At 31.0% G+C, this 12,490-nt stretch overlaps 1 protein-coding gene across 1 annotated transcript; it reads left to right on the forward strand.

Moving 5' to 3' along the window:
• The first annotated feature begins 551 nt into the window (after positions 1 to 551).
• On the forward strand, positions 552 to 11,863 carry LOC145324236 (uncharacterized). Its single transcript, XM_080166857.1, has 15 exons — positions 552 to 731; positions 1,694 to 1,752; positions 2,556 to 2,597; positions 3,355 to 3,428; positions 3,774 to 3,817; positions 4,117 to 4,188; positions 4,630 to 4,688; positions 4,820 to 4,904; positions 5,220 to 5,266; positions 5,440 to 5,516; positions 7,090 to 7,134; positions 7,297 to 7,348; positions 10,907 to 11,081; positions 11,471 to 11,522; positions 11,731 to 11,863. Exons 1-15 carry the CDS (start codon positions 581 to 583, stop codon positions 11,831 to 11,833), a joined length of 1,137 nt encoding a protein of 378 aa, XP_080022983.1. The 5' UTR covers positions 552 to 580; the 3' UTR covers positions 11,834 to 11,863.
• The last annotated feature ends 627 nt before the right edge of the window (positions 11,864 to 12,490 follow it).

Below are 12,490 nucleotides of genomic sequence, written 5' to 3' on the forward strand. Positions count from 1 at the left end.
GAATCGTATAACAGACAATTTTCCATAAATTTCCAATCATATTATTAATAATAGTTGTAATGTTAGCCCGGTCCCTCAGGGTTAACAAAACTGTAATCAATTTTGTGATTTTTATTTTAATATTCCTGGAAAATTGTCTTTAATACGGTGCTATACATGATTTTTCAGTATGACTCAGAACCGGTTCTAATCCAGTTGATGTTCACCGGTTTCGAAGCCATGCATGCGTGCACTTAAACTATTTCTCATTGCGATTTAGATGATCACCTTGTTTACCTATGGGAGTTTTTATACAAACGCAAAAATATCTTAACTGAGTTAAAGATTAGTAACGTAAAAAAATATAAAATTTTATTGCCTTTGTTTGAAACATTAGATTGTAATTTTATTGAATAACTTACCTTAATAATAACAAAATAATGAGCAGTTTTGTAAAAACAACCCTTTTTCCTTCTTTATAAATAAGGACACTGTAAACTTTTCGTTCCCAATTATAAGAGAAATTTTAAGTACAAGATTTTTTATTAAACGTAAAAACTTTCTTCAGTATTATTTGCATGTCATAGGCCTTAGTTACAAAATGGCAATAAAAGAAAAGCTTTGTGAAATTTATCTATTGTTAAAAAAAGGAGAAATACGAGTGAATCTACATCATGTCAAAACTATTTTAATAATATTATGTATAGCTTCATTTAGCTTTGTTTTAATTCAAAATTCTCAAAATTCTAGAGGTGAGTGTTTCATACATATATGGGAAAATTAAAAGTCATGTCACTTTCTCTTTGGTGTAGCATAGTTACAATTACAGTTTTGAAGTTATAAAATCTGTCATTTTAGGATTTACAAGATATAGAAAATTTTAATAGGTTTTTGACCCAACCCACTTTTTATATTTTTGTGTGAGAAATAGAATTTTTTTTTGTTTAAATCAATGGCTTTGCAAAGTGGCACCAGTGGTTATTACTCTACTCCCCCCCCCCCCCCTGGGCGTCATAATGTCATTACTTGCTTTTCTCAATTTTAACATAAAATTAAGAATTGTTTTATTAGCCCAGGCAGTTTAACTCCTTGAGTCTAACAATAAATGGTTTTAATCATTCAAATGTTTGTTTTAACATCCGTGGAAAGCTGTCTATAATAATTCGATGCGATAAATAACTATTAAAGCATTTTATCAAACATGACATGAAAATTACTGACATATAAGCAAATTACCCTGGTTGACAAGAAAGCTTTACCATTGTTTTACTGGATCAACTGCAGTTCACGGTAAATATTCCTGGTAACAAAAATTCCAAAAATCTATGAATTTTAAAGGCTGCTAGCTGCCAAACGGCTGAACGTACAGATCATACCCACACACCATTTTAAGCGGCATAAGAAGGCCTACAAATTATCTGGAATAGCCAAGATCCATTGAAAATCACTGAAGAAAAAACGCGTAAAATAGGTCTTTTTTGCGCATTTCTCTGCACTGCGAGTTAAATATGCATTATTAATTTATGGCTATTCCAGATTAATTGTAGGCCTTCTTATGCCGCTTAAAACAGTGTGCGGGCATGATCTGTACGTTCAGCCATTTGGCAGCCTTTAAAAATTCATAGATTTTTGGAAATATTCGTTACCAGGAATATTTCACCATGAACTGCAGATGATCCGATTTACTAGCACTTATACAATACATATGTTTTAGAGAATGGAACATGGAACAACTATGGAGTTGACTGTGATATTGTTAGAAAAATTGTAAAGGTAAGCGTATCCTTGTTGGTCAAGAGACGGGCAAAAAAAGTAACTTGTCCAATAAATACTTTAGTACAAATAGCTACTGGACCAGTTCAATCAACCTTTTTTGCCAAAAAAATACCAAAAGGAGTAGTTGAAATATGTATATTTTTGTATTAGGCTTTAATAAAGTAAAAAAAATCTTTAAAAGGGCATTAGAATTATTTTGAAATTGGAGCAACCTGGTAACTTTAAATGGTCTTTTTTAAAAAATTGTTATATCTATTAGTTACATTAAATCCCAACAATGCTAATTTTATTAGAAATGTATATTTATTGGTAAAACGTAAGATCAAGGCGTTTTTTTTTTTACATTATTTAGATAGATAATTTGTTTCTATTGCAAAACAGAATATTAATATTTGAATCCACCCAATACATCTCTGTTGGCTTTTACTTATTTATTATTTTATAAAAGTAGAGCATCTTCTATGCAATTTTGTGGTTATAATGTATGTGTGTATAATTTTGAGAGTAATAATCCTTGGGGTCATGTAATGGAAACGAAGTTGTGGGTTTTGTCGTATTTTCACAGTAGTTTTTGAAATATTATTTACTTTAGGTTAGGTAAATTTTATTGATTGCCCTGCAGGGTTAGAAAAAAGGCCATGCAGGGGCTAGAAATATGAAAAAAAGCTACTGTGAAAATATGACGAAACCCGCATCTTCGTTTCCGTTAAATGATCCAATCCTTGCAATCTTTCTTTGTATCTCATCCCTATAAATGAAAACCTGACATTTAACATATAGCTATATTATTTTGTTTTCAGGGAGAGCTTAACAAAGATGATTTTGATATTAATGATTTTCAGGTATATATTTTCATACCTGGGACAAGTTAAGACTGGTGTAAAGAAGAAAATCTAATTTCTTACTTCTTTAAACTACATAAATGGCTCGTCTGATCCCAAAATTCGTCAAACTTAAAAAGAGATTCCATAGCAGACAAACAATTTTGTTTAGTTTTTTGTTTGAAGTTATACAAGCAACGGATTTTTTCTAGGATATAATTTCTAGAAAACCTAACTTTATCCTAAAGAATTGAACTATTCCTAGCTAACTTATTATAGGTTTTGACTTGTGCTTCACGTAATTTTCTAGGATAAAAATCTTTCTTTACACAATATAATTTACCCAAGAAATGCTTTATCTTAAGAAATGAGACTATTTGAATATTTATTTTCTGGTTCTTTGAGTTGAGTGTCCAAATGTTTCAATCACTAATTTTAATCGACAGAAGGGGTTATTTTGGGTATTATGATTGGGGTTGTTCAACAATTTATGGGTCATTGTCTTATCCCTTTAGATACCTGTCAACAAAGGGTGACTTCATTAGATTAAAGATAATTCATTTGACCAAACACCTCATCCCAGAAAGAAAAAGAGATAGATTTAGATTTTTCTTAACGTGTGTTATATATTAAGGAACTTTAAGCGGTTTTTTTCTACTTTGTATATCATATAATAATTATTATCTACCTATCTTTTTTGGAATGTTAACCATTAAATATGTTGTCCCTCATTTGATCTTATAAGTCCATTACAAAATTAACTTTAACAAATATTTAGCTTAATATGGAAAAACAGTTTGCCTGGCTTAAAGGAGATGTAGTTGAAACATATACATTCAAGTATATTCATAGGTAAATAATGCTTCCTAATACTGTTCAGAGTGATGATAAAATAATAACTGAAATAAATACTAGCAGATACACCCCAAATGGCCCCTAGATGTATGTAAAATAATTTTTCGCCGCTAGATGCGATTTCTCTTTGGAGGATGGTGGTACCCTCCCAAAAATAGATATAAAACATTCTAAAACCTATGAGAAACTGCACTGTAAAAGAGAACCACATTGCTAAAATACAGTAAAATTTTGCATGATATCTTATATACTCTTTTCTTTATTATTTATCATTTCAAAAAAATGTTCTTCTATTTGATGTAATAGTTGTTGTTTAAGCCAAATGAATACCTCTTTTTTTAGGCCACTTTTGAATTGCCTTGATTCTAATAACTCTCACTTAACAAGTAAGTATACATCTTAAATCACACAAGAACAGCTAATTTGAAAAAAAAAGAAGTAAAAACGAGATTGACTACTTCCCAAAAAGCAAAGTAGGGATTTAGACTTTTTGTGTATGGTTAAATCATAAACAGAATTTTTTAGGTTTAAGGTTAGAATGACATTTTTTAGGAAAAGATTAAGTTTTCTTTATGGTTTAGTATCAAAATTATTAAGTTATTCTTACCGCCATTTGCATCTACAGGCAAGCATCTGCATGTGTCATTTGTATTATGATCAAAAGCTATAACTGTCTCGTGTTTAGAAGTCTTAAAGGATGATCTAATGGTGCATCCTAACAAAGCAGACCTTTATTATACAGTTAATGAGGATCCAGGTATGATTAGGTTAGATTATCTTTAGCCCATTAGAATTCAATACATTTTAGCACTGTTGGGATAAAAATTTTTTGTGCACGAATAAATTCTCATTCTTATTATCAAACCATAACATAATCAGATTCACAATATCTCAAAGATGAGACGAAGCAGGCTCTCGATTTCTTTAAAAAACGGCATTTTCCGCTGATGTTTACTAAAGCCATGATTTTTTCGGAGCATATAAATGTGCAGTTAATCGTCTTCTATAGCTAGAAGTAAACTTTTTGACATAGTTTTCTATCTTTCTTTACGGATAAGCCTACTTTTAACATATACCTTGCTTTAAACAAATATATAGTTACTTAGAAATTGGATCAACCAACTCTCAATTGAAAGAGAAGCTTTGCTAATTAATACAGTTTGTATGTACAGTAAAAAAATGCATTCTTTATATTTAGAATTTGTTAATCCTTCACAAGCCATAGATATTAGAGACATGATTTTTAAAAATAAAACGGTAAGATTTATTTATTAAATTCTTTTTAACGCACTGAATTTTCAGCAAGAAAATTAGAAGACAGTTCACAGGCTTTTACATAATTGTCTGTATTAAACACACATAAAAATTAACATTTTAATATATTCTAGAATGGATTCTTTATTGAAGCTGGTGCATTTGACTGTCAAACTAATTCAGTTACTTTTCCATTTGAGAATAAATATGGATGGACAGGTAGGGTTTTGAAATGAAAAGCTGAAATGATTTTTAAAATATTCAATGAAAATTTTTTTTGCATAGATATTTATTATTTTTTAGATATATTACAATATATCCCTTGTAAAATTGACATTTTTTATAATAAGGCTATACTTTTTATAAAAAATCTTGTGTTTAACTGACAATAAATTTTGTTTATCTGAAAACTGTTGAACGCTGCTAAAAATTGCTCCTCCAATATGCATTTTTTAAAAAGTTATTTTGGGAGGAAGGGATGACACATGGACTTTAAAGTATAAAAATCTAAGAAATTCTATGTTTCACTTTCAGGTATTCTTGTGGAACCAATACCAGAAGCTTATAGTGTTTGTAAAACAGTAAGTGTTAAAAAAAAACTATGTTTGTGGAGCTCTCCAGTTTATTTGACTTCATCATCCTGAATTAATTTTTTTTAATGGTGAGGGCTTGCCATAGCACAATTTAGTAGTTTAGGATATCACTTTGTTAATTCATTTCAATATTAAATACAAATTATTGTCCTTTACTTCAGGTAAACAGACAAGCATTTCTAATCAATACATGTATTGGAATTAAAGAGCAACCATACTATTCCAGCTTTGATATGAAGTAAGAATCTATTTATCTGTAACAATACCTTTTATTTAAATTTCATTCTGCTACTATTTCAGTCTGCATTTTTTCTCTTTGGAAAACAGAGTCACTAGATGCTAAGAGCTAAGTCACTAGTTAAAGGGTGTTTAAAAAAAGCAATCGCTTCACTCATTTCAATATAAACCCTACAGTTTTAGTCAAAAACTAACAAAAATTGATCCAAATCATGTCCAAGCAATGACAATTAGAAAACACTATTGAATTTTGATTTCTACTCACATCTCCTGTACACTGCAGCTCGAGTCCTAGCCCTTGTGGAGAATTTTTCCTTACATGGAGATTAGAATACAACAAATCGTCATAAGTACTTAAAATCTTGTAGATAGACCCCAAAATGTTTAGAATCTTTAATGGAGCATGTAAAGACCTTTCTATAGACACCTTAATTAGGTTTCTAACTCAATCCTAGCCAATTTGACATAAAAAAGACAGACCCATCAAACATTTAGACATGACAAGTCTCTCTAGTTCTTGATGTTTGACAGATATTCTTTTTGATGTCAAAATGGCTTAGATTGTTTTAGAAACCTGATTAAGGTGTCTATAGAAAGATATTTATATTTCCCATTACAAATTCTAAACATTATTGGTTCTATTTACAAGATTTTACGTACTTATAACAGTTTGTTCTTTTTTTTAAAGACAGATCAGTCATGTCTCAATGTTTGATTGGTCTGTCTTTTTGATGCCAAATTGGCAAGGATTGAGTCAGAAATCTGGTTAAGGCGTCTACAGAAAGGTCTTTACATGCCCCATCAAAAACTCTAAACATTATGGGGTCTATCTACAAGTACTTTAGACAGTTTATTATTTTTAAAAAAAGACAAAACTGTCTTAATTGGTAATAAAATATGCACTCTCCACGTAGGGAAAAATTTCCACAAGGGCTAGGACTCGAGCTGTAGTGCTCAGAAATGGTGAGTAGAAATCAAAATTAAATAGTGTTTTCTCATTATCATTGCTTGGACATGATTTGGGTCATTTTTTGTTAGTTTTTGACCAAAACTGTAGGGTTTATATTGAAAAGAGTGAAGCGATTTTTTTTAAACACCCTTTATATTTGTTAGTTGTCTACCTTTATTAGAAAAACTTACATGTTAAGACATAACAGCAATAAAGTAAAAATGTACAGACAAACCACCTTTTTTAAAACATTGTTTCATTAATCTGTAATAATGCAACCATTTCTATTAAAACTGAACTCTTGGTTTGAAGTAAGCCTGCAAGATATAATACACCGCTCTAATTGCTAAAAGACTGCCACAAGTAGACCCAATGCCCTAAACTTAAAACCTTCAGGTTCAATAACTAAACAGTTATAGACATTAAAAATGACATTTGAGGTAGATGACAATTTTGAAAGTTTTTCAGCACTGATGATAAAAATTTTAAAGCTAGAAGCAAAATTATAAGCTTATGTTTGGCATGAGGTTAGGATGCCAGTCAAAGCGGTTCATTTCTTGCAGGCTTCCTTTAATGTGCAGTTGCAGAGCCCATGATTAAAATATTTATCTTATTACGATTTTAGTGGAGGTAGTTTGTGGTACGATGATAAAAAGCAGATAGGATTCAAGTAATTTTTTCTATTTTACTATTATTTTTCAACATGTAAATCGTTTGCTTTGAAGCTTTTTATTTGTAAATATAAGTAAATATGAACATGTAAATGAAGATATATTTTACATATCTCTTTTTTTTGTAAATAAACCTATTTTTTATAAATACTTTTTTACAGGACAAGTCCATCGTTTTCAATCAACACAAAAGAAGCTGAGCTAGAGATAGAGGTATTTCTAAATTTAACCCATTAGTGCCGAACTTCCCCCCTGTCGTCAGAATCACTTGAAATTTTAAACACAGCTTCCTTAAGGGATTGTAAGACATTTGTATTTTTAGATTTTTTGATTTGTGGCATACCAAAGAAGTTTTTTTTTTGCGTCGTTTCCGACGCATTCGGACTAATCATTTTTCCCATGCGTCTATTATGTACCATATCGGACTAATCATCTTAGGCTTTTACTGTATAATCTATTAGTTGCTTCGCCCCTAACCTCTAGGGTGGGTGGGGAATGTCAGAAAAATAGCATAAAACCATCCCAAGATATTTATAAAGCTTTCCTGATAAGTAAAACCAATTCAGACCCGAAATTTCTATAATCTTTAGCTTCAGATAAAAACCTTACTACTTTATAGTATGGAACACTATACTAGCAGCGGCTACGCCCCTAGAGGCATTAAGGGACCCTTGGGTTGGGGGGGAGTCAAACCCCCTCTTTTAATTACAGTTTTTAGAGAAAAATGTAAAAAAAATTTTGAGAGGGGTTTATTATTTTCTAGGGGTGATTTCTCCTAGGGTGGTTGTGGTACTCTCCCCCAAAATAGTTATAAACCTTACCAGGTCCTATGAGAAGCTACCATGTAATGGAGAACCATATCGGTTCAGTGGTTAGTGAGATCCCTTAGTACACACAGACACATATATATAGAATGTATATCCTGTTACTTTATTATAAGGATGTACATAACACAGATACTTTACAATCAGTGTCTGTCTGTACGTCCATTCATCTGTATAAAACAATTCAGAATATAATTATTTGCTACTAATGGCTACGCCCCTAGAGGCCTTTAGGGGCATTTGAGATGGGGAGAGGTCATTGAATTCAACAACAATATTTTTATTTTAGATTTAAAGAGAATTAATTTAATTAAGTTAATTCTGATAGCCTGATATCTAGTTGCCGAATGTGTACGCAGTTTCCTGAGTGTTTCCTCATCCTAGCTCAATATTTACTACTAGCTAAAAAAGCTTCAAACTTCAAAAAAAAAAAATCAAAATTTAAAAAATTCAAATTTATAATGTATATTGTATAAATCGTTTACACATTCAAATTTTGATTTTTTTAAGGGAAGTTTGAAGATTTGTAGCTAGTAGTAAATATTGAGCTAGGATGAGGAAACACTCAGGAAACTGCGTACACATTCGGCAACTAGATATCAGGCTATCTTAATTCTATTTTTTCTTGTGTTGGCGATTTCTCTTTGGGGGGTCTTTATTAAGGGGCGATTTCTCTTTGGAGGGTGGTGTTACTTTCCCCCAAAATAATTATAAACCTTACCAGGTTTATGAGAAGCTACCATGTAAAGGAGAACCATATCGGTTCAGTGGTTAGTGAGATCCCTTATTACACACAGACACATGTAGAATCTATATCCTGTTACTTTTTTATAAGGATACATCACACAGATACTCTACAATCAGTGTCTGTCTGTACGTCCATTCGTCTGTATAAAACAATTTAGAATATAATTATTTGATACCAGTGGCTACGCCCCTAGAGGCCTTTAGGGTCATTGAATTTAACAACAATGTTTTTTATTTTAGATTTAAAAAGAATTAATTTCATTTAGTTTATTCTATTTATTATTTTTCTTGTGTTGGGGGGTCTTTTTTAAGGGGCTATTTCTCTTTGGAGGGTGGAGGTAACCTCCCCAAAAATAGTTATAAACCTTCCCAGGACCTATGAAAAGCTACAAAATAAAAAAAGAAGCATATCAGTTAAGCAGATACACAGAGAGATATCCTTTCACTCTATTACAATGCTTTAGCTAAGAAATATGATTTTGTCGACAATTATATTGAACAACCCAATACATGACAAACCCTCGCCCCCCTCCCCCCCCCCCCAGCCCCTGTTAGTCCCCAAAGTATTATAATATCTTTTTCTTATTTGTTGTCTTGCCAACTTTGGGGAATTGTTTTGTATTTTGATTGGTTGGTTTATTAAGTTAAGTGTCCAAATGTTTTAACCACTTAATGTAATCTACAGAAAGATTTTATGGTATAATAGCCCTGAGTAAGTACATCATTTTATCGGTCATTGACTTATTACTTCAGATCCCTAACAAATACATTTCTTAGTTGTAGAGTAGTTGTTAATTATTTGGATGCAATTGTATATATACAGAAGGACGTATATACAGACAGACCATAATTGTAGAGTATCTGCGCTATTTTTATGAATCCCTTAACAGCTAGGCTGCAATAAAAATTACAGAAGTATAAACATATTTACAGTCTTTAATTGGCTGTAATTTTGATATATAGACAGACATACATACATTCCCTAGTTGTAAGGTAGCTATTATTTATTTGGATGCAATTATGGAAATACAGACAGGTGGACGTACAGACAGACCCTAGTTGTAGATTATCTGCGCTACTATTTTTATATCCTTAAGATAAAGTAACAGGTTATTGTATGTCTTTGTGTGTTTACCAAAGGACCTTGCTAACCACTGAACCTATATGGTGCTCCGTTACATGGTAGCTTCTACTAGGTCCTGGTAAGGTTTATAACTATTTTGAAGGAGGGTACCACCACTATCCCAAGAGAAATCACCCCTAGAAAATAAATTAAAAATAATTTTTTTTTAAAATTTTCTTTAAAAAATTGTAATTGAAAGAGGGGAATTGACTCCTCCCGCAACCTAAGGTCCCCTAGATGCCTCTAGGGGCGTAGCCGCTGCTTGTATTGTATTCCATACTATAAAGTAGTAAGGTTTTTTGTCTCAAGCCAAAGATTATAGAAATTGAAGGTCTGAATTGGTTTTACTTATCAGGGAAGCTTTATAAATATCTTGGGATGGTTTTATGCTATTTTCCTGACATCCTCCATCCGCCCTAGAGGTTAGGGGCGAAGCAACTAGCAGATTTAAGGAGATTATACAGTAAAATCTAAACATGATTAGTCCTATAAGGTCAAAAAGGACGCAATGGCTAAAATGATTAGTCCGAATGCGTCGAATACGACGCACAACAAATTATCAAAAAAAAGTATGTAAACTAACTAAAATTAAAGAAAACTTAGCAGAAACTAAAAATATATAATAAATGCTATAATTAATTATGAATAAGTATGTTTTAATTCTTTAATAGAAAAAAGTTAGACCTGGTGTGGAAATATTTTCCTATTTTTTCCACCTCTGCCATGAAAATATGATTTCATCTGGTCATCGAATTAAGTGAGAGCCCAAGCAATGTAGAGGCCAAAACTTGAAGCTCTATTCAGTTATTTACAAACATTTAAAAAGGACAGCATAAAAAAATAGAGTGATAGTATAGGTTTGAATTTGTGCGTCGTTTAAGACCCTATTGTCATTAATGGGTTAAGTTTGAAATTAATAAGGACAATATTGGCCCTGAATATTGTATACATTGGAAATTAATATTCTTGAGTTATTTTTACTGATTAGTACCTCTGTTATTCATTCAATTTAAGAATACTTTTTCTAAAACATTCTTTTATTATACAATTTTTCTAATGTGCTTAATTTTCCTTTAGTTACAATGCTACCCACTGTACTCTCTACTTCTTGCTGTTGGAAACCCCACTGTCAACCTGTTTGTCCTGGATATTGAGGGATTCGAACTGGCAGTACTTAAAAGTATTCCGTGGGATAAAGTTGATATTGAAGTACTTGATATTGAAACAGATCTTGCTGGTTTATTTCAAAAAGGTATTGATAATTTTAACTAAGTTATTTTGACTAAGATAAAGTATTTTTTTATACTTTTTAATACTTGGGTGGGACCTTTATGAAAAAATCCTTATTAAAATAATTTTGTGTTAAGGTTTTTATACATAGTGTCAGATTAAGGCTGTTTTTAGGTATATTGTAAGGAGAATATTTTCTTCTTGGGTTTTATTTTGCTATTTTTGGTATTTATTTTCAAACATAAACAATTTACACACCTAATTTCATGCTTTAGTTCAATAAGACTCCAAAATTTTGATGAAATTTTGCTACTTATATCATGGACAGTTTTAATAACGATCTTAAACGAAAATTGCAATTGTGTGTTTTTGACGAACTAACCTAGATAATGTTTTATTTTGTCATTTTAGATTCATCACCAGAAAAAATCGTTGAATTTATGGATAAACTTGGATATGATAGGTACTTTATTTTCTAGATGTTTAATCTATGTGGCTTATTCTTCCATCCACCCCCAAAAACACAGTTTAACAATTTCTCAACATTATATTATTATTTGATAAAAATGATAAATGTCTCCTTTTTTAGCTTTAAATTAACAAAGTTAATTAAGGATTTCCAAGACATTACTTTTTAACTTATTATTATTCATCTTTCTTTGCATATATAGGTTTAGTCACAGAAAAGATTTTAACCCGAAAACAAAAAGAAGGCAAAATGATTTATTTGTTAGAAGAGATATTGTCAAGAAATATAATGTTATTCAAATATAAATATCTAATATAATATATTTATCTAATTTACATATTTGTTTAGTTTAAAAACAAGTATGACAATATCTATAAGTAGCGAAGCTTTTGAATGTTAAACAGCAAAGAAGAATATAAAATTAAACTGCATTAACTTTTATTTATTTTTGATAAATTTTGGTGCCGGCAGTTGTTCTTAATAGCTGCCAGTTGTAAAGATTAAAAATTAAATATGTTTTAGACACCTGTACAAATGAATCTTGTAAGCTTATTATCAATGTTACTCTGTGTATGTAGCAAAAGGGCATGAAATATTTGATTTAGAATATGATGAACCTGGATTTTGGATGGCTCCTATGGCCGCCAGGACTGATTGATTAAAAAAAATTGAAAAGTTATATGGTTTTGCCATTTGACACTGTTTTTAATTGGTCTTTTCACAGAAGTTTTGTTTATAAGTGAATTGGTCAGTGAAAGTTTCACAAAAAACCACGAGGCTTCAAAAACATATGAGAAAAACACACTTCCTCGTCACAAATTTTACGTCCTCTTCAGGACTAAAGGGTGGACATTTCAAATTGAAGAGTAGCTTTGCTACCAAATTTTTTTTTAAATATGACTCAACAACTTTGGAGACTTTATTGAAGTTTGATTCAGTAAGTTGAGTGTCTAAACGTTTCT

This window comes from Acartia tonsa, chromosome 7 (genome assembly GCF_053477335.1).
Source record: "Acartia tonsa isolate MP-2025a chromosome 7, ASM5347733v1, whole genome shotgun sequence".
Taxonomy (NCBI): Eukaryota; Metazoa; Arthropoda; class Copepoda; order Calanoida; family Acartiidae; genus Acartia; species Acartia tonsa.

Excerpts from the sequence above, each read along its gene's own strand:
- LOC145324236 (XM_080166857.1), top strand. The coding sequence starts at position 581 with ATGGCAATAAAAGAAAAGCTTTGTGAAATTTATCTATTGTTAAAAAAA. Across the intron at positions 5,267-5,439 it reads CTTATAGTGTTTGTAAAACA|GTAAACAGACAAGCATTTCT; the intron begins GTAAGTGTTAAA and ends CCTTTACTTCAG. Across the intron at positions 11,523-11,730 it reads GATAAACTTGGATATGATAG|GTTTAGTCACAGAAAAGATT; the intron begins GTACTTTATTTT and ends TTGCATATATAG.